The 21,737-nt window shown below is 58.6% G+C and overlaps 1 protein-coding gene across 1 annotated transcript; it reads right to left on the bottom strand.

Annotated features, from left to right (window-relative positions):
- Positions 1-1,546: 1,546 nt before the first annotated feature.
- On the bottom strand, positions 1,547-19,772 carry FRMD6 (FERM domain containing 6). Its single transcript, XM_075150737.1, has 14 exons — positions 19,678-19,772; positions 10,975-11,157; positions 10,134-10,224; positions 9,782-9,861; positions 8,960-9,036; positions 8,100-8,286; positions 6,760-6,915; positions 5,680-5,745; positions 5,501-5,569; positions 5,129-5,303; positions 3,859-4,194; positions 3,614-3,739; positions 2,824-2,915; positions 1,547-2,714 (listed from the first exon to the last, which is right to left on the bottom strand). The coding sequence occupies exons 2-14, from the start codon at positions 11,071-11,073 to the stop codon at positions 2,430-2,432; spliced, it is 1,839 nt and encodes a 612-aa protein (XP_075006838.1). The 5' UTR covers positions 11,074-11,157; positions 19,678-19,772; the 3' UTR covers positions 1,547-2,429.
- Between the last annotated feature and the right edge of the window lie 1,965 nt (positions 19,773-21,737).

The following is a 21,737-nucleotide window of genomic DNA, read 5'->3' as shown; positions in this document are numbered from 1 at the left end:
GCAGACAGATAGCTCATTATTGCAGCGGCAGCGGCACGAAGGGCAGGGGGGCACGGCCACCCCGTCCCCCGCAGGACCCACGCAGCCACCCCGGCCACCTGCGGAATAAATGGCACCTCTGTGTCCCCCCCGGCTCCCCGGCACGGCCCCGCTGGCTCGCCCGGCACCGCTCCCGCTTGCCCAGGAGTGAGCTCCATCGCAGCCCCCGGCATCGCTCCGACCCTGGCTGGGCCACTTCGGTCCGGGTTCGGCTGCAGGATCATGGTTTCTGAACAGCCTCGAGCATTTCTTTACACAATTCCCCCTTTTGCTCCCTCCAACTACGTGTTTCTGCAGAGTAGCGGGCGAGGGTCCCACGGAGGGGCACCCAGGGCTCGCCGACGGACGGGGTGCCAGCAGGACCCCTCAGCTGGGTGCTGTGGCCTCAATGCCTCACAGGGGCTGGCACAGGGGAAAAAAAAGAGGCTGGGGATGAATTTAGGGGATTTTCCTGCCCGTACCAGCCCGTGCGGTTCCAGCACGGCAGACCCACGTTGCTGGTGCACACACCAATCCCCCCCGGCATGCTGTAAACCCGGCCGTGGATGGGGGTCTGGAGTGGGGGGCTGCTGTGAGCAAACCCCAGCATCCCAGCCTGGGATGCGGTGCCCACAAGAGAGGGTTTTGGGGTGTTTGCTGCGGTCCCCCCAAAACCAGAGCGGGGCACATAGCTCTGAGCCCCCATGCAGCATCCCTCCGGCTGCTCCGGGCGGCTTTAGGGGAGATAAAGAGAAGCTTTAGGGGCCAGCAGCTCCTGCTCGCCCTGCCAGCATTTGGCTATCTACATTATTTTCCCATAATATCCCTCGAGCCGGGCGAGATCGCGCTCTGGGGTGGGGACACGCCGTGCCGGTGCCACGGTCCCGCAGCGCAGAGCCGCGGCAGCGCCCGATGCTCTCCCCTACCAGCTCCCCTATCGCAGTAACACCGATTTTTTTTTGCACTGTGCCAATAGCTACGCTCCTTTTTTTTTGGTACCAGTTCTCCCTTCTCGGCTCTCTCCCCCAATATTTCTTACAAAAATAAGATTGTGCTTATTTATAAAATAATAATTTTTTTTTTTTTTTTTTAAGAAAAGTTTCCAGTTAAAAAAAGGTGGTATATCAAAATATGGCAAAACTTTGGCTGTCAATCGCTAAACTCTAATTAAAAATATCGACTAAAAAGGCATTGTGCTGTGAATATTAGCTGCTGTAACGCTTTACCCTCCGATACCGATGGTAAATATTACACCCGGGCAGGTTAGCTTCCCTAGGACACACTCAGAAGCCGCCCTTGGGTTTTTCTAGCACATCACCATCATCCTTTAGCAGAACTATTCAAACTGTAAGAGGCTTAAAGATGCATGAAAAGCCTTGGTAAAATACAACGGAGACTGCACCGGGAAGAGCCGCACTCACAACGCGGTTGCATACATATTCTTCTCGAGAGGAAAGTCTGTCTTCTCACCTTAGTGCTTAGAAAAAAATACGATTGTTTATATGGTTCATTAAAGAAGAGAGGCAGATCCTTTGTATAAAAGGTATTTTAGAGCAGAAGTAAAATGCAAATGGGTCTATAAGATCCAGACATATATAAACATACATACCTCGATATATTTATATATGTAATCTCTACATATTCAAAGTTTGGGATGCATTATTGCAATATCCTTACAGATGACCTATTCTTTTCCATTCTCCTTTGCTTTTGGTTTTCTTGGGTGGGGTTTTTTTTCTCCCCTCCAAAAAAAAAAAAAAAAAAAAGAAAAAAAGAAGAAAAAAAACCAAGCTGACCTCCAGCACGTGTTTTTGGAAGAACTGGGTTGATGCTCTGCCCCAGCAGCCGCTGACCGTGCCTTCCTCCACGGTACCTCACCCGTGCCCGGAGATCCCCGGCTGGTTATTGCTTAATTCTCCCTCCCCATACTGGCCTTTAGGGTATTTACATTTCTTTGGCTTGACTTGAACACAACAGTCTGGCACTTTCTCTCCGGCGTGGGTTGCCACCAAGCCACCGCCGGAGCCGCCGGCAGCGCTGAGGATGGGGGCAAGGAGGAGAAGAGGCCACCTCGCCACGAGGCAATGAGAAAACACGGCTTGGCTTCTGCTAGCCCAAACGAGTTGGGCTTCTCCCAGTCGAAATAAGACAACTTGTGTTTTGCACAAACTTATCCGGAGGAGAAAGGATGCTGGGGGAGCACCGGTGGGACTCCGCCATGCCCGGGGGTCTCCATCCCACCCGCCGTCGGGGCGATCCTCCGAGCGCAATGATTTCCACGGCCTCGGTTCGCGGGGAGCGGTGCGGGGCGGGGGGAAGGCGGCGTTGATGGCCCCCCCCGATGCAGGGCAGGGAGCCCCAGCCTCCCCCCGCCACCGAGGGCGGGCAGCCAGTCCTGCCCCCCGCGGCGCTCAGACGACGAACTCGGGGACTTCGTCGTGGGTGAGATCCAAGGAGAAATATTTGCTGGTTCTTTTGACGGGGAAGGTCTCCTGGATGTTGATGCACTGCTGGGCCAAGCAGCCGTTGCAGTAGAGCCCTTCCTCCTCCAGCCCGTGGGCGCAGCCGAAGGTGTAGCTCTGGGCCGTATCCTGGCAGAGGTTGGCCAGCTGCAAGAAGTCCTTCTGGTAAAGCCGAATGTCATCCAAGCTCAGGCTGTGCCGGTCCGTTGACGTCTTCGGTTTCCTGCACGTCGTCTGGGCAAAGCAGAGACCCGCTCAGGACCCGCCGGGGAGCCAAGGGGGTTGGGGAAACCCCAAAACCCAAGTTCCAAGCTTCCACCAAAGCTCCACCAGCATCACCTACCTGGGGTAAGGAGTCGGTGCTCTGCCCCCGCAGCTTCACCACCGTCTCTGAGGAGCTGGAGGTGGAGGAGCTGATCTCTTTCACGATTAGCCCTGCGTAGGGGAGAGAGGAAGAGGAGGGTGCGAAGGTTATTTCGAGGCTTCTCGGCCCTCTTGGGATCCGTGCCCGCTTGCCCTTGCTTTGGGGCAAAGGCACCCTCAGCTCAACGGGGTCCCGATGGCTTCGCTTGCAAACAGCTTTACCTAACAAAGCATCCCAAATTTGTACCAAAACAGCATCCAAAGCCATCCCCAGAGACCTCCCAGTAGCACCCAGCACGGAGCTGGAAATACGGGCGACCCTCTGGGTGCAGGCACAGCTCCGGAGAAGCCAGGCTCACAGGTGTGATAACAGCACCCGTGCTCATGGGAACACGCGAGGGGTTGGCATGTAAATGAGAGCGGGGGCCAGCAATTGAGAACATCATCGAAACGATGCCCATTGCCTGCGGGCAGCTCCTGCCATCGTCCCCTGGTATCTCCAAATAACCCGGCGTGCCTGGGCACAACCCCCCGTGCCACGGGGTGGCTGCACGGAGCATCAGCCCCGCTCCGAGTAAAACCTGCACCTTTCCTGGGCAACCCCTTCTTTTTATAGCTTCATCAAATTTACCCCATCTCTCCTTCAACCCACCGGGCGAACAGCTTTTCCCGGCATCCCAAATGGACACCTCGGAATAATTTCGCTCTGCCGAACACCAAAGGTATGACTGGCGTTGGGGAATTGGAAATAAAAGCGGTCACCGCCTTACCCGAGTGCCCGTTGAACTTGCGCGACAGCAGCATGTCCTCCGTGATGTAGACGCACATGTCGGGGCTCACCTCCATCTCACCAGCCTGCTCCAGCTCCCGGGGGTCATCCACCAGCATCTCGATTTCTACGGGCAGGGAGGAGGTGGGACGAGTCATTGATGTGCACCTTCAGAGCACCCTCCAACCCAATTACCCGGTGAGACCCAAGGTGAAAAGCCCGTGCTCAGGGCAGCTGGTGTCTCACCATCATCCTGGGAGTCTTCCTCCAGCCGGTCCTTCCCACCACTCTCCACCCCGGAGGTGTGGGAGCTGCCGTGGCTGGTCATGGAGCTGCAGGTCTTCAGCTTGCGGTGGGTGCCAGCGCCCGAGAAGCCGTCCTCGGGCCCCATCTCCCTGGGTTTGGGGTCGGTCTCGATGCCCGAGGTGTGGGAGCTGCTGTGGCTGGCGGTGGAGTGCCGGGAGAGGCGCTTGTGCCGGATGCTGCCGGCGCTGCTGCCGCTGGCCCGCGAGCGCTTCTCCAGCTGCTCCATGTCCAGGTCGAGGGTGTCGCTGATGTACGACTCGCGGTACTGCTTCTTCTCTGCGAGGCCAGCGGCACGCCGTCGGCACACGGCAGCCTGCACCCCAACCCCGCCCGGGGTGCCCTGACCCCCTGGGAAGGGCACGACCCCCCACCCCAGCACCCAGGGGCACTGTCACCCAAGCCCAGCGGGGTGGCACACCGGGAGCCAGCCCCGTCCCGGTGGGGATGGTGAGGTGGGGCGGAGAGTCTCAAACCTGCTGTGCTCTGTGCTGTGCCATCCCTCCAAAGGAGGATGAGGAGGAACAGGAAGAAGAGAAAGGAGGAAGAAGAGGAGGAGGTGGAGGAGAAAGAGGAGGAGGAGGAGGAGGAAAAAGAGGAGGAGGAAGATGACGACGATAAGGAGGAGTAAGATGAGAGGAAGACGAGGAAAAGGAGGAGGAGGAGGAGGAGGAAGAGGAGGAAGAAGAGCAGGAGGAGGAAAAAAAAAAAGGAGGAGGAAGATGATGACGATGAGGAAGAATAAGATGAGGAGGGAGAGGAGGAAGAAGAGGAGGAGGAGGAAGAAAATGAGGAGGAAGAAGAAGAGGAAGAGGAGGAGGAAGAAGAGGAGGAGGGGAAAGAGGAAGATGAGGAGGGGAAAGAGGAAGATGAGGATGAAGATCTTAAGGGCTTTCTGAGCTTGGAGATGGGACGCGGGACACTGGGAAAGCGTTGCATTGAGGCACTGGGAGGAACTGGGCCATCAGGGACCTCAGCGGGGCTTGTGCCCATCCCTAAGCAGCAGGGGGGGTCTGGGGGCACCCAGCCCAGCCAGGAGAGGGTTTGCTTCTCGGGCAGAGCCAGGGTGCACCGACACACTGTCGAGGGGGGGACGTGGGGGCAGCCACCCCCGACGCTCCCAGCGCAAGGACCAGGCGCTCGTGCGGACAGAAAAGCCGAGTGGGAGCCCGGCACCGGTGGGATTTGCGCCCCGGGGTGGGGGGGCACCTACCCTCGTTCTCCTCCAGCTTGCGGACCTGGCGCAGGACGGGCTGCAGGTTCATGTAGAGCCGGTGGCTGCTGCTGAGCAGCTGCAGGAGGTGGCGGGAGCGCAGCGGGCAGCCCGTGTAGTAGATGAGTTTCCTGGCCGAGGGCAGCCCGTCCGGCAGGATCTCAAACTTCTTGCCCTGCGTGGGAAAGGGGGAACATCAGCTCCGGAGAGAAAAATACTCTAATCCTCACCCAGTCCTGTTGCAGCCCACCCATTCATCCCCCCAGCTTGCAATCACCCCGCTTGAGGTCTGTGCAACGCCATCCCGTGCCCAAATCAGAGCCCAGGAGCGACGCGGGCAGAGATGCTCTGCCTGGGGCTGGCGGCACTCACCACGAACACCAGTTTCCCCACGTTTGTCCAGGGGAAGTCGTAAAGCAGCTGCTTTTCTTCATCCAAATTCTGCAAAAAGAGGAGAGGCAGAGCCCGGCTGAGGATGCGGGCAGGGGCTGCCCACGCCTGCCTGGCAGCGGGCAAGGGAGCCGAGTCGTCACCCTCGCTCAGCCGCCTACCTGGAAGATCTGGATGCCCCGCGTGGTCAGTCCCAGCGTCAGGGAGGCCTCCACCTCCCTTTTGTCCTAAGGGGGAAAAAATCAGATGGTTTTAGATACACAATTTGCAGCAAGAAGTGGATAAATCTGCCCCCCTCAGCCCAGGTATCCTCCTCTAATCACCCCATCTCCCGCGCAGCAACAACAGCCGCAGGCAGTAGGTGCCACGTTAATCATAGAATCATTTAGGTGGGAGAAGACCCTTAAGATCATCGAGTCCAACCGTTTAATTAATGATGCACACATACCGCCTGGTCGCATCCTCTAACACCCTCCCCAGTTTCACCTCCCAGGCGCCTGCCACCCCCTCACCGCCCAGAAACATCCCAGCTTAAGGGGTCTGGAAAAACAGTTTAACCTCAGAAAACTTGGAAGGACCTTCAGAAACAGAGCTGGGCCACTTTTCCGCTTGAGCCCAACCTGCTCCTGCACTGGCACAGAGCAGGTGACAGCAGGGCAGCCCCCCCTGCCTGCAGCAGCACGGGTGGCACCGGCCACGCACATGGCCACTGTCCCCCATGCACATCTCCCTGGGGACTGGAAACAAGGTGGTTTTTTTTTTTTTACAGCCCTTTTTAACAACGTACCCCCTTGCCGTGCTCAGATGCCCTCTGTACTTGCCATTCCCTGTGCTCTCCCGAAGGCAAACTTCTCTTGAACTTAAGGATGCTACAAAATGGTTTGCGAAGCTCTCAGCAAACAAACTGCTTTCTTCCCAGGAGAAAAACCCAGCATATATTTCTTAGGGAGCAGATACCAAAAAATAAGATCCCAGAAACCTCACGGCTGCCTCCTTGCACCCCGGCAAACCTCTCGCTTCTCCATAACTTGTAGAAAATGGGAGGACTATAAAAAACTGCATCTCCCTGCCTCTGGGAGCAAAGCACTGCCCTCGAGACCGCTCTGCTCCAGCCAGCGAGTGCCAATTCCAACACAGCTCTTCCCAAAATACCTTAGAAATTACTCGGCAGTTGCTCCTTTCAATAAAAAGCAGCCCTGAATGCAAAGCCCAGCCCGGGCTCGCAGCCGGAGCTCCCTCACCTTGTACAACCTGTAGTAGTGCACAGCCACGTCGTCCAGCCGGACGGCCTCCTTGATGTATTTGAGATGGGCTTCCGAGGCCGTCAGGGCAAACTGATCTTTGTGCATGTTTGGGACGTGCTTCAGGATGTAGTCCTTGCCCCTCTTCGCAACCACCTGTTTGGAGGAGAAGAGAAGCTCGTCCAGGGGAGCTGCTCCGTGTTTCAGACCGGCTGCCAGCCCCGGCGCTCCCGGGCAGCGGCGATTTCCAGGGAAAAGGGAAATGGGAGCAATACGCTCCGCTATAGAGACCTACAAGCAAAACTAAAATAGATACAGCAGCCAACAACTTCTCGCCAGCAGGATTTCCCACTGGGAAGCGTACGTTTGCTCCGCGTCCCCGGCCCATGGAGCTCACACCCGTGCCGGGGCAGGGAGAGCCCCGCGCGGGGTCCCTGCACGGCGCGGGACACGGCCCCGGGGCCATCGCTCCTCAGCGACACGTACAACAAAAAAAGAAGCTGGCAGATTTGGGGCAAAACCCAGAAAATACATGAAGCGGGCAACGGTGCCTACATCTTTTATTAATCTTCCCAGCACCCGCTGGCAGCGGGGAACCACGGGGGAGGTTCAGCTGTTTGGGGTCCAAGGGTACATCACAGGCAGCCGTGCAGCCCCTCACCGCTCCTCTCTAATTAATATTTACCTTTCTGGTAATAAACGGATTTGATTTTGGGTAGCCCGCAGAGGTGGGTGCCCGGCCCTCGCTGTAGGGAGGGGGGTCCCTGCCGAAGGGGGTCCCAGCCGGGAGCTGCCTGTGCCACTGCCGTGCCATATGGGACCGCTCCCTACTCCGCTCCTGCGCAAAGTCGTCCGGACGGCATCGCCCCAGCGCCCAGCTCTGCCTGCCGGTCAGAGGTGACCTGGGGCTGGGTGTCACCCCGTGCCCTGCCTCAGTTTCCCTCCAGGACTGTCCCAAGAGCTGCCTACACCCATGGCCACTGCCAGCACGGAGGACACCAGTTCCCAAAGGGCTGCAAAGCCCGGGGGGGTGCACACGATGATGGCTGGGGTGATGCCGCGATGGCACGTGGCACGCAGGGGAGCCCCCGCGAGCATTCCTGCAGCACACAGGGAAATCCCTGGCAGCGCCGCGGGCTGCCCCAGCCATTGACTGACCCCAACCCTCCCTGCCCGCAGCTATTTGCAGCCCCGCAGTTGTCAGCAATTATTAATAACCAGGATTAAGCCGGAGATAGGGAGACAGCAGGAACGCCGACCGCCCGGGAAGCCTCCGAGCAACCCAGCATCAGCAGCCTCGCAGGGAGCTCAGAGCGGGGACCCCGTCACGACGTACTTACCCAAGCGGGGAAATAGGCTTCGGGCTCGAAGTACTTCCCGTAGTGCTTGTTGCGCTTGAAGTCGCCCAGGTCGGCTTGGAGGGCGAAGGCGGTGAGGAGGAAATAAGCCTCCTCGCGCAGCACGCACTGGGAGTGCAGCACTTGCTTCCGCAGGTGCCAGTAGTAGTAGTAGCGTGCCGTCCGGTCGCTGCGGGGGAGCAGAGGAGAGTAGGGAAAAGAGAGGAGCTAACGGGACACCCACCCACCACCCAGCCCAGGGGATGGGAGTCAACTCCGGCACCTTCCTCCCGGTGGGAAGCTCCTACAGAGGGAGCAGGGCTGGGTGCTGGGTCGTTTGCCCCCTTTTGCCCCATGCGTTAAAGCTGGGGGCTCCCATTAGGTGATGCAAAACCGCAGCCGTTTTGCTGTGCTGATATTTCCAGGCCTCCCGCAGCCAGAATAAATCCCCCCGAAAGCATCCTTGCGTGGCTGCAGGTGCTGCAGATGCCATCATGTCCCCACGCGCCCAAGACCCTGAAAATCATTTTTTCCCTGAAACGAGGATCTCAAGCTCCCACCCAGCCACACGCGTGAATTAAAATCGGGCTGAGCCGCGGGTTAAGCTGTGACAAAACCCTAAACGCAATGTCCCCAGTCCCCCGAAAAGGCTTCCTCCTCGCTGGCTGGGAGCAGCGTCCCCACCGGCACCCAGCCTCAAACAGCCCCAACAGAAGGGATGAGCTTTTGGGGCGCGCGAGCAGCACCCCGCAGCATCCCAAAACTGCGCAGCCCCAGTGCCCCAGCACCCCGGGGTGCTCCCCTGCCAGCTGCTCGCCTCGGGTGGGTGCCCACCGCGGTGGGGACGGGTGGGTGCACCCTACCTGATCAGCCGGCCGTTCTCCACGTAGTACTGCACTCGGAAGTGAATGATCATGGGGGGGCCAAACTGGTCGATCCCCTGGAACGGAGGAGATATTCAGGGCCCCTGCCGAGACCCCGGCATCGTGTCCCAGCCCCCAGCACCTCGTCTCGGCTTGCCCGGGACCAGGTTACCCCTTTGCCCCCCCGCCACGGGGTGAAAGCCGCAGGGAAGAGTTCACTCGCTAACGCCGATCGCGTTTTTTTCCTGAATTAGAGTTTGACATCCATTTTTTGTCCCAAATACGCTGAAACATGAAGGGGATTTGGATTTAAAGAAGCAGGCAGCTGGGTTTGAGACCCCCGGGGGTCTGCAGCCTGCCCCCCCCACTGCCCCTCCCCGGCCCATCACCCACCAGTCCCCATCTCAGCGCCAGCGCGGGAGCCTTTGCGCCGACTCCTTTGCATTGAAATAACTAAAAGGTGCTTTTTGGGGGAAAAAAGCCAAACGCTTGATTTTAGAAACTGGAAGAAAGGGACACCTTAAAAACTCTGCTGAAATATAAGGAAATGAGGGAGGAAAAAATTCCCGCCGCCGGGCTGGGGAGCATGGAGGACGCGTCCCCAGCTGGGGCACGTGGTGGCACTTGGGGTGACGGCCATCAAACATCATCTGGGTTTTGTTTCGCATGCCCGCCCCCCCCCCCCCGCCCCCCTGCTGGCTAACAGCCAAGTGCCCCCCGCCGCCCCTCGGCTGCGTGTTCCCGTGTCCTGGAAGTGACCTGCGTTGGGGACAGAGGTGGCCTTACTGCCGTCAGCTCTCCATGCAAGACCTCACCGCTGACCTTGCTGGCCTCCTTCTTCCACTCCTTGGGGCAGTACTTGTAGAGTTTCTGGGCCAGGTCCATGTACACGTGCTCATTGTCTGGGGGGGACAGAGGTGGCATCAGCATCCCCCGTGTGTCCCCTTGCCCTGCCCGGCCCCCCCCCGCGACCCATCGGTGGGTGGTATGGAGGGGGTGATCCATAACCTCCTTGTCACCTAACGAGAGGCCACCAAAGGGCTGGGTAAATTTGCAGCCACCTTTGGGCAAACACGCACCCCCGACGCGGTGGCATCGCGCCTTGCCGAGCCGTGACGGCATCAAGCTGGACCGGCCATGGGCACTGAACCCACGGCATAAGCCCCCGACTTACTCTGGATGACGCTGAGCCCGAAGAGGTGACAATCCTTCAGCCTCAGGAGGTCACACACCTGCACCAGTAACTCGTGGCACAAAATCTTCACCTGCAAAAAAAAAATAAACCTACACGTGGTCTCCACTGCATCTGCGCTGTGCCCAGGATGGGTGGCACCGAACCCCCCGCCGGGTCCCCGAGCAGGACCGGGGGGTGACAGCCTGGGCTGCAGGGCTCATTTTTCTACAGGGCCAATGTGGAAGTCCCCAAAACCAGGGTCCCACCCCGGGGTGCAGGAGCAGAGCTCTCCCGGGGATAAGATGCACGGGGGACCACGGGGCAGCTCGAGAGCAGCGGGCGGTGGTGGAGACCTCACTGCAAGCAGCCCGGTGCCGGGGAGATGGCTTTGGGGACAGAAAACAGAATATTGGGTAGTGGGGAGTTAAAAAACATAGAACGTGGAGGAATTTTATGTTAAAATACTGCATCTAAATCAGAGGCAAATCCCCCTCCTGCTTATTTGCTGGGGTACACGAGGCCGAATTGCCATCCACAATGGATGCCTGGAGCGAGGACCGAAGGGGGGAGGACTGCCCGCTCCTCCTCGTGCCACCCCATGGAATGGCACGTGGCAGGTCACCCGCCAAAAATCACATCGAGTCAAGAAGAAGCAGGAGAGCGTAAAACGTTGCCGCAGCCCTCAGGGAGAATAACTCGTGTGCATTTCTCCGGCAGGCAGGCTCAAAATTAAAACCAGAAGCAAAACCAGAGCTTGCAAATGCAGCCGGTTGCAAGTCCTGGGTGTGATGAAAACGTCGGTGCTCAGGGGGTTTCCCCGGCCCCCGCCGCCGCCTCTTACGTTGATGATGATGTTGAGGGAGTCGTCGTTGGGGAGGAAGATGCAAACGCTGCGGCGGTCCTGCATGACTCTGTTGTTGTGGAAGGTCAGTTTGTTCATCGTGGTCCGGGCTCAGGGCTCGGGGCGGGCGGCGGGCACCTCACCGGCGGGCCGGGGCGGCCTCGGTCCCCGTGGGCGCCATCCCTGTGGGCGAGAGGAGGGCTAAGCCCCACGCGTAGCATCCCAATGCAGGCACCCTTCCCACCCATCACCATGTCCCCCGTCAGAAGTTGCGTGTCCCCCAAAACGCACCCCACCACGGTCACCCCGCATCCCAACCCCAGCGCCGCGGGTTAGGATCGCAGCCGAGCCCAAAAAACCTGACCCAGCAGTTTTATTCTCCCGGCTCGGATTCAGAAAAACCTCAGGAAAGGCTTTCCTGGCATCATTAAAAAAAATAAAAGTTTATCTGCTGGGAACAAACCCGGCTCTGCCGGAGAGGAGCGGCGCGGCGGCGCGGGAGGTTTTGCTGCCAGCAGCAGAAAGGCGAGGGGCCGGCGCGGGGTCCCGCTGCAGGACCCCCGCATCCCTTCCAGTATCATTCCCCCCAACTCCAGCTCTTTACGGGGGTTAAATAAAACCAAACCAAGCGCTAACAGTGATTTGCAGATGGGAATCGCCGTCTCTTGCCATTTCCCAGCATTCACCTAAATCTGTCCCAGGGCTGAAGGGGTGAATCCATCCTAGCACTAACCCCAGGCAATTCTTATTTTCAAGAGCAATTTCTTATTTTCTTATTATTCCTTAAGCCCTTTTTACCCCACGACCATCCCCAGGGACACAAACGCACGCACGACACAACGAGCAAGGATCTTTAAATTCTAAACTAGTTCACCCTTTTTTCTAACCCCTAGATTTATGCTGGCACAGAGGACAGTACAGTGTCTCCCTCTTCGCCAAATATTTGCTTTGGTCTAAATGAAAATGCCTTTGGCTTCCAAAACAGTTTCACTTGCATATTTGTACAGCAGGGAAAAAAGTGCCCTGAGGTGACTTTGTGTAGGTAGTTACTGGGGTTTTGCAGAAGTTGGGAAATCAAGAGGTGATGCTCTCTCGCCACGCCACTCTGGGTTTGCAGCACTGAGGCCCCACGCAGCCGTGCAGCGTGGCCGTGCATTGCATCTCTGCATCATGGCTGTGCATTGTGGTGGTGCATCGTGGCCATGCACTGCATCCGTGTATCACAGGTTTGCATTGTGGCCATGCATTACATCCACACATTGTGGCCATGCATCACGGCTCTGCGTTGCATCTGTGCATCGTGGCCGTGTATTGCATTTGTGCATTGTGGCCATGCATCGTGGTCACGTATTGCACCCATGCATTGTGGCCATGCATTGTGGCTGTGCATTGCATCTGTGCATCGTGGCCATGTATTGCACCTGTGTGTTGCATTCGTGCATTGCATTTGCGCATCGTGGCCGTGCATTCCATCTGTGCATTGCATTTGTGCATTGTGGCCGTGCATCGCACCCGTGCATCACGGTCACGTATTGCAGCTGTGCGTTGCAGCTGCACGTCGTGGCCATGTATTGCATCCGTGCATCGTGGCTGGGCGTTGCAGCCATGCCCAGACAGGATTGATCCCAACTGGGAACAAACAGCGCAGCGGGCGGGTTGGTTTCAAGGTTCATTAAAAATCACAGCGGTGAACAAAACGGGGCTGAAGGTATCTGGCAAACGTCCTGGCCCCGGCCGGCGCCCGGCAGCTCTCGTGCACCGACGCGGGGCTGGGCATGAAGCGACTTGCGTGGATTGTGGCGGGGAGGGCGCCGCATCCCCGGCAAAGCAGCCGTGCCCCGGGGCACCCTCCAGCACCCTCCGCACCCTGCTCCCACCCAAAGGTCCCCTGCAGCCCCAATGGGTGCACCAGAGCATCTTTCCACCACAGCCCCGTGGGCTACAGCTTGCTCAAAACTACAGCCACAGGCACAAACCCCCCCGATTGATTGGTAAAACCATCACCAGGAGGTTATTCTCTGCCACCAGCACCGCAGCATCAGCCCCGCACACCCGGGGCCCTGCAGCATCCCTGCTGCCGGAACGAGCCCGGAGCAGCCGGTCGGGAATGGGTCACCCCTCCACCACAGCCTCTGCACCAAGCCCTGCTCGCAGCGGGATCCCCGAGGAAAACACCTTCTTAAAAGCACTTGGAAATAAAATCAAGTCTTCAGGGCGCTGGCAAAAACCCCAGTGTCACAGCTCATCACCTCATGGCCTCCTTTTTAAAAACCTTTAAAACTGCTTTTAAAAACCAGGCAGGGGCTGGGCATCGGGCCCCACCGTGCAGCTTGTGTGTCCCGTGGGAGAGCTTCCCCGCAGCACCGCGCTGCTCTTGGCATCCCGGGCCGTGGCATCGTTCCCATGCCAGTCAATAGATTTTACTCCTCCTCCCGTAGCCTGAATTGGTCCCTGAGCATCGGGGATTAAAACACACGAGCTGGCGTCAGCGGAGCATGGGCATCGTGCGGCTCGGTGGGGACGGCACCGCCCGAGCCAAAGGAAAGATCTCCCCCAGCAGCAGGGCCCTACCTGTGAGAGCAAGCAAAACACCAGAGGAAAAAAAAAACATGTATTTTGGTATTTATATAGAAAATGCTCCAGTTCCTGCTGCTGAATGATAACGCCCCATCAGACGACCTCGCTCTCTGCATAGGACATCATGGGGGTGGCTGGTGGCTTTATGAGACCCCCCCCCTCAGCTCCGGGAGCTTCCCCCGGGGCTCTGCCAGCCCTCTGTGAGCTGGAACCATGGCAGATTTAGCAAGCGGGCACAAAAAGCCCTTTCCAGGGCGATGTGCCTCCAGCAGCCTCGGCCAGACGCCGGCAAATTCTTTCCGAGCATCTGCTGCTCATTCCTACAATGTCAGCTTTGATTCCCCGGGACCCCGCGCCGCTGCCCTCGCCGAGTCGCTCCTGCTCCGGCGCAAGCGCCGACATGAGGCATGAACATGTCCGGCTCCGAGCTGGAAAGAGCCTGGATTGCAGGGAGAGCCCCCCTGGAACGCCACATCGAGCGGCAACCTCCACCCCGGATAGTTTTGCAAGGTGGTTTCCATCTGGAGAGCAAAGCCAGCTGGAAAAAACACTGGGAATGAGGACTCGGGCATGGATCAGCCTCCGTAGTGCCGGGAGATCCAGGTCTTCCAGCTGTGCTTTCCCTGCTATAGGGAAAAGAGCATTAAAACTCCACAGGAACGCACCGCAAACCCCTTATGCGCCTTGTAACTCCCTGGCTCTGCGGAAAAAATTCCTCGATCCACTCTGTTTTTCAGCCCCGGCTGCTGGAATACCCTCTCCCTCCCTCGTACCAACGCCGTGGGATAAATCCTGTCGCAAAGCTCCGCTGTAAAGAAAACATCACGCAATAAACCTGCCGGCCGGCGCCGCTTGGAAAAGCAGCTCGGGCCGTCGGCGCTGACTCGGCGGGGGATTTATTCAGCGCGGGGGCTCGCAAACGCGGCTGAGGGCAGGCAGAGGCTGGGCCCGGTTCAGACGGAGGTGCCGGAGCAGTGTGCCAGGCTCTCATAGGAAATATAAATTTGGATGGAATTCCAGGGTTGGGGATTTAACGTTGCTTGAACTTGCCGGCTGAGGTGGGTTTTTCTTCCAAAGAAGCAAGCGCGCAGCTTCTGTGCATGCGAAGCGAGGCTGGTTTGCATGTGCAGCGTTTCTTCCCTCCTCCACGTATTTAATTACATTTCAAAGAAGCGGCTGAGTCTCCAGACCCGAGGTTTTGGGTCAGGTTTGTACCCCCGTGGTACCCACCGCACCATCACAGCGCCGGCTGCTCAACCCAGCCGCAACTCCCAGCCCCCAAACAGATCCAGCCCATTCCTCCATCGCTCAAATTCATCCTCCCCTTGCCAAAATATCCACTTTTTAAAAAAATTCTGCCCCATCAGCCACCTAACCCATCGCCAGGCTTTTGTTCCAGCCCTCCCGCGCCACCACAGGGGCGAGGGAAGGAATTCGGCACGGGATCCACACGTAGGCACGGGCCGTCCCGCAGCGAGAGGCAGCCCAAAGTGCCGAGCGAGATGGGAAGATGAATTCACGGGGCAGGAATTTCTTGTTTTTAAGAGTTTAGAGTTGGTTTTACCCCACATCACAGGGCGCAGGTATGCGCGAGCTGTTCTTACAAGTTTTAAGGCCGTCACTTAATGCAGCCTCTACTAACCCAAAAGCTAGATTAATTCCTGCTTGCGGTTGCCCCGTAATTAAAATCGTCTCCAATTCTTCATGAACTCCACAGTTTCCTCCTAATGAAGAGAGGCAGATGAAAGAGACCTTCACTGGGAAAAAGGACTCAGTTATAAATATTACATTACTTCATCCGCCACAAAAGCTATTTGGATGCTGGAAACTCAGCCTGGGCAGCCGGGGGCCAGCCCCACCACCCCCCCCAGCCCCGGCAGACGCCCCCGAGCGCTGGAGGTGCCCAAAAAGCCTCTGCAAGGAAGGTCCCCCCAGGAGCTCGCCTGTCCACCTCTGCAACACTCTTCTTCCTCCTCCTCCTCTTCTTCCTCCCCTTTGGCTGCTGCAATGGGACCACACCAACGGGTGCTGGGGACGCCTGGGGACGTCCGCAAAGGGCCGAGCCAAGCGCATCATCTCAAAAATGGGATAATGGCCTCTCTGTCACCTCCTATGTGCGTCGCAGCTGCAGTCGCAGCCAGCACTGGGGACGAGCCCCGTGGGACATCACATCAGGGCACGGGGAAACACAGGCAGAGCCACGGCAGCTCGGGAAACCGCTCCCCCTGCCCGTCCTTCTGCCATGCACGGAGCTGAATCCAGCCTGGAAGCGATGATTTTTCCATCCGCCTGCGATCCATGGCACGGCCATTCCAGGCCTCTTCATTCCCTTACTTTGGTGCACAAAAAAAATAAAGCAAGCTGCCCAGCCTCCGCCGAGGATGCACACAGAAATGGATTTCGCCTGGCACAGGCTCCAGCGAGGGAGGGACGGTGCCTGCTCTTCCCCATCCCTTTTCTGTTATTGAACCAGCCCCTTCCATTTTATTTCCTTCCGGAAAACTTTGCCCCGAGCCTTTGGGATTAGAGCAATATCTGCTAAGAGCATCCAGTTGCATCAAGACTGGGTCAGGGGGGGACCCTGCTCGGGGCCAGCACAGAGCCCCGCAGGGCACCCCACATCCCGATGGAGCCTGTGCCTCTGGATCCTGTCCCCCCCCACATTCCCGGGGGCTTTATGAACCATCCCCTGGCATCGCCAGCAACAAGCCAAAACTTCCCAGTGCCCAGGTGCAGCTCCCGGGACCGCAGGCATCGCTCCGAAGGACAGACATGGACGTGAAGCAGCGCCTTTGCTCCCCCCTCCATGGGCAGGCTGCAGCCCACACCACCACCAGCATCCGTAAATCCCTTGGGATTTGGCCCTGAACCACAAAGCAGCTGTTAAGGGCCACCATCCCGCATCCCCACGCCGCAGAGAGCACAGCTCCGAGTTTTCAAAGCATGGATGTCCCTATTTAATAAACCCCCCCCCAGATGCTCTGGCTTTTGGGGAGCCCTATCCCCGGCGTCCCGCTCCCGGGCATGCTCCTGTCCATGGGATCAGCGCCCAAACCCATCCCCGCTCTGGGGAACGCGCAGCACTTTGTGCACATGGGGAGGAAAAAAAAAAAAAAAACAAAAAAAGGATGCGGAGCACTCTGCAGAAGCCCAGAGCCCGAAAACCAGCTCCATTTTATGCCGAAACGCACATAACCGCGCCTGGACTATCCAGAGCCCCCTCTGCCCCCGCGGCGTCCTCGCCTCCAGCTCCAGATCCGGCAAAACGAAGCCAAATTAAGTTACTTTTTTTTTTTTTTTTTAATCCTGGAGTGGGCAGAGGGGGATTTGTCTTCCCCTGGCAGCGCCGCTCTCCGGTTCTCCGGCTGGGAGAGCTCCTCGGCCACGCCAGAGCCTCCATAAACTTCCCTGCCCCAGCAGCAACGGCAAAAAGCTTTTTCTTTTTGATTTGAAAAATATCCTAAGCCCGCTTTTCAGACAAGGGGAAAAAAAAAAAACCAAAAAAAGCATAAAACTCAATTAACAAGCAGGCAGATATTTTAACCGCCGCCATCATTTGTGTACTCCATCTGGAGTCCAAAGGCTGCTTTTTTTTTTAGCAGGAGGGAGCTGACATCATCTTAATTTGAAATTCACATTTATTTTTACATCTGGTCTGAATTAATCTTTTTCAGGGTACTGACTTTCATGTAATGGAATAATTGCTTACAGACTCCGGGTTTAAAGAGCCTGAATAAACCCAGTTTAAAAAAAGAAACCCCTTTACAAAAACGATAGTAAAAAGCCAGTACCTATAACCAAACCCCAATACGCCTTCGGGACTGGGACTTTTAAACGAAACAACATCGCTTTCAAGCAAGAGAGCTCGAATTAATCCCTGCTCTATCCAAGAATCGGAGAGGGCGAGCGAGCCCCGTGGAAAAACACCGACACAAACCAGCCCGGGAATTAGGCAGAGCAGCAAAGCTCTGCGTGCCCAGCTCCATCAGCGCCACGCCGAAGCATCTCTGGAAAAGCAGAGTTTGGCTTAGAGGGGAAAAAAATCCTCACGACCAGGAACGCATCGGCCGCGAGCAGGAAAAAAAAAGCTGATTCAGGACTGCAAGACGACAGCAAAGGTGGCGGGGGGCCGGGGGCACAGCGGGGACGGGCACCGCCTTACTCCCACGTGCGAGTCAAAGGACACGGGAACACCAAGCGTGGTCCTGGGAAACCTCAGTTCCGTCCTGGGAAACCTCAGCCCCGATTTCCTCGCTGCCACGAGGGCACGATGGCAATTAAATCCAAATTTAAGAGCTGCATGGGTTTCTCTTTGCCACTTCCAGAAGTTGGTGGGGATTCGCATCCCCGGTGGGAAACACGGAGAAGACCGTTAGTGGCACTACCAGGCATCAGCCTGCACTCCGAGCCATGGCATCCCCACGGCCAACCCATGGGTGGGGGCACCCATGGGTGAGGGGGGCCCATGGATAAGGGGGTCCCACAGATGACCCCAGAAACAGGAGGATCCATGGATGAGAAGACCCATGGGTGCGGGGATCAACAGATGACGGGACCCATGGGTGAGGAATCCAAGCACAACCCACAGCCAAGAGGACCATGGGTGAAGGGACCAACAAATGACGGGGCCCATGGGTGAGGGGGCCCATGGGCAAGTGCAACCCATGGGCGAGGGGACCCATGGGTGAACACAACCCATGGGAAAGAGGTCTCACAGACAAGACGACCCACGGGTGAGGGGACACATTGGCCCACGGGCAAAGGGAACCACTGGTGAATGTGACCCATGGGTGATGGGACCCACAGCAAGGGGTCCCACAGGCGAGGGGATGCATGGGCATGTGTGACCCAGGGGCAAGGGGTCCCACAGGCGAGGAGACTCGTGGGCGCGTGTGACCCAGGGGTGAGGGGATCTGTGGGTGAGTGTGACCCATGGGCAAGTGTTATCCACAGGCAAGGGGACCCAATGGAGAGGGGACCCACAGGTGAGTGTCACCCATGGGTAAGGGGACCCACTTGCGAGGGGACCTGTGGGTGAGCGTGACCCAGGGGCAGTGGGATCCATGGGTGAGAGTGACCCAGAGGCGAGGGGTCCTGCAGACGAGGGAACCCGTGGGTGAGTGTGACCCAGGGGCGAGGGGTCCTGCAGACGAGGGAACCCGTGGGTGAGTGTGACCCAGGGGCGAGGGGTCCCTCAGACGAGGGGACCCGTGCATGAGTGTGACCCAAGGGCGAGGGTACCCGTGCGTGAGTGTGACCCAAGGGCGAGGGGACCCGTGCGTGAGTGTGACCCAAGGGCGAGGGGTCCCACAGACGAGGGGACCCGTGGGTGAGTGTGACCCAGGGGCGAAGGGTCCTGCAGACGAGGGGACCCGTGGGTGAGTGTGACCCAGGGGCGAGGGGTCCCTCAGACCAGGGCATCCGTGGGTGAATGTGACCCAGGGGCGAGGGGTCCTGTGGGCAAGGGTGCCCATGGGTGAGAGTACCCACTGGTGAGTATGACCCACAGGCAAGGGGACCCGTGGGCGAGTGTGAGCCACGAGCAAGGGGTCCCACGGGCGAGGGGACCCGTGGGCGAGTGTGAGCCACGAGCAAGGGGTGCCACGAGTAAGGGGTCCCACGGGCAAGGGGACCCGTGGGCGAGTGTGACCCATGAGCAAGGGGTCCCACGGGCAAGGGGACCCGTGGGCGAGTGTGACCCACGAGCAAGAGGTCCCACGGGCGAGAGGGACCCCGGGGCGCGCACAGCCCGCGGGCGAGGGGCGGCGGGGACGTGGCCGTGGCCGTGGCGGGGCCGTGGCGGGGGCGGGCGGAGGTCCGGCGGAGCAGCCCGGCCGCTGTTCGCCCTCGGCTCCCCGCGGGCGGGCGGAGGAAATGACTCGCATTCCTGCAGCCGGAGCCTCTCGCACTTCTCCGGCACCAACTCATCCCCCGAGCGCAACAAGCAGCCGCGCCGGCCCCACGCCACCCCACGCCGGGCCCACCCGCGGCAGCCCCGGGGGGCCGCACCGGGCCGGGAACGCGGCAGCTCCGCCGAGCTTGAGCCTAGCCGAGCCGGGCCGGGCTAAGCCGGACCGGGCTAAACCGGGCCGGGAGCGCGGTGCGGGGCGCCGGGCACGCACCTACCTGCGGCTCCGGGGACCGCGCTGCCTGCCGAGCCCTGCCGAGCCCTGCCTTGCCGAGCCGAGCCGAGCCGTGCCGAGCCGAGCCTAGCGGAGCCGTGCCCAGCCCAGCCCAGCCCAGCCTGCCGCCCCCGCCCCTTCCCGGGCCGCACCGCCCCGAGCGGCACCGGCGCCGCCTCCCGCCGGAGCGCGGTCCCTGGGACAGGCGGGGAGGGGGGAACCGGGCAGCCCCGGGCGGGAGGGCAGCCCTGGGGAGGGGACCCGAGCAACCCCCCACCACCACCCCCGGCCAGGGGACCCGAGCATTTGTCCCCGAGGAGGCGCGGGAAGTCGGGCATCCCCCCGGTGCCGGGGGTCCCGTGTTCCCTTGGGGGAACACGAACCTGCCCTGGAAGGGACCCGAGCATCCCCTGGGGAGGGCTCACGGGCACCGTCCTTGGGGGACTTGAGCATTTCCCGGGAGGGGACCCAAGCCTTCCCAGAGAATATACCGGAGGACATACCCACCCCAACATACCCGGGGAGATGAGCTGAGCACCCTCCTGGGGGACCTGGGCATCGTCCCCATGGAGACCCAGGCATCCCTGGGGAGGGGAACCCACCCCTGTACCCAGCCCAGCATCCCCAGCCCTGGCTGTGCCACTGACATATTAAGCCAGTATTTAGGAGTCGGTTTGAGGCAGGAGCAGAATTAGGGCCAAATCCTGTTTCCCTTAAAGCCTCCACTGATGTCCTGGCAGCTGGATCAAAGGTGAGTTGGGCTCATTCGTGTGACAGCCAGCCACCGCTCAGCACATGTAACGGAGCTAATGCACACATGGGTCTCTCTCCATAGGTGACCCAGGATGGGAATAGCAGCAGCAGCAGCAGCAGCACTATAAATTAGCAGCAAAACATCTCCAAGCCGCTCCTTCTTCAGAAGTGCCATCTGGTGAGATTGTTTTTGGAGCGGTTATTTATTCCTCACTTTTAAGTGTCTATAGGCATTTTTTGGGATGACCTGCGAGGCCGGCTCAGCCCCCGCAGTCTCTACAAGGCTCCAGGAGAGAACAGCCACTTGTTCCCATACCTAAATAAAGAGCAGCTCTGCTGCGAATACCCTGACACTCGTTTCTGAAATCTGTTTGCAGCTCAACGGATCGTGCTGGGTAATTACATTATGCGAGTGCGCGGTACCGGCAGTGGGAATCCAACATGCTGCTCTCCTTGTGGAAAAAAACAGCCTGGCTTTCGGCAGAGCCGGGGCTGGAAAACCCTCGGCTTTGGGCTCGCTCTCGTGCTCTTATCCATGCCATGTGAAATTTGGAGAGCGTTTCCACCCGGCAGCTTGCTCTTGCTTGTGTCATGGCGAGTCCCCACGAAGCCACCCATGCCAAATGCCACCACAGCCAAGGGCACGGGCAGCATCATGGCTGAGCAGGCACCCCAGCCAGAAATGTCTTTTTTCCCCCAAAACTCACTCTGGAAACACCCCTCCTGCAGATAACACAGAGGGATAGCCAGGTAGGGGCCAGGCGCATGGCAGAGCTGCCGTTCAGCTCATTTAATCCAACTCATAAAACATTTTAGGGGTCGGAGAGGGCGCAAGCGGGATGCGGCCCCGTCACTTTGTGTGTTGCTGAGGAGGATGAGCCAGTCCTGCTGAGCGTGTCCTGCACGGCCCCTGCCCCATCGCTCGCACCCCCCCGGCCTCGTGTAATACAGAAATACAGTAACGCAGCTCCTGCCTTGCCGCAGAGGCTAAATAAAGCAGCAGGAAGAGCTCTTGAATATCAGCAAGGCGATATATAAACATGTACGTGGATGGCACGTATGCTAACGCTGTTATATAGCCCAAGAGAAATGCCGTGTCTCGTATCGACGTGAGATGCTCTCACGGCCGGAGGAGAGTCTCCGGGAAAAGCCACGCTCGGCATGAGCCGCCCCAGGGTCCGACGTGGGGAGAGCTCGGAAAGATGGACGTCAGCCAGTGTCCGGTCTGCCTCTTCTCTTTGTGAAAGGAAAAGCCCAAAGACTCCGGTGACATTTCTCTTCAACAATTCTGGAATTAATCTTGCTCAAAAT

This window comes from Calonectris borealis, chromosome 5 (genome assembly GCF_964195595.1).
Source record: "Calonectris borealis chromosome 5, bCalBor7.hap1.2, whole genome shotgun sequence".
Lineage (NCBI taxonomy): Eukaryota > Metazoa > Chordata > Aves > Procellariiformes > Procellariidae > Calonectris > Calonectris borealis.
The sequence above is the reverse complement of the archived record's forward strand: the minus strand, read 5'-3'. Positions and strand labels throughout refer to the sequence as shown.

What these genes read in the sequence shown, in the direction of transcription:
- FRMD6 (XM_075150737.1), bottom strand. Translation starts at nt 11,073, where the DNA reads ATGAACAAACTGACCTTCCACAACAACAGAGTCATGCAGGACCGCCGC. An exon ending in ACTACTACAGGTTGTACAAG is followed by an intron (nt 5,746 to 6,759) that starts GTGAGGGAGCTC and finishes TTTCCCCCTTAG; the next exon opens with GACAAAAGGGAGGTGGAGGC. An exon ending in TGGGGAAACTGGTGTTCGTG is followed by an intron (nt 5,304 to 5,500) that starts GTGAGTGCCGCC and finishes TTTCCCACGCAG; the next exon opens with GGCAAGAAGTTTGAGATCCT.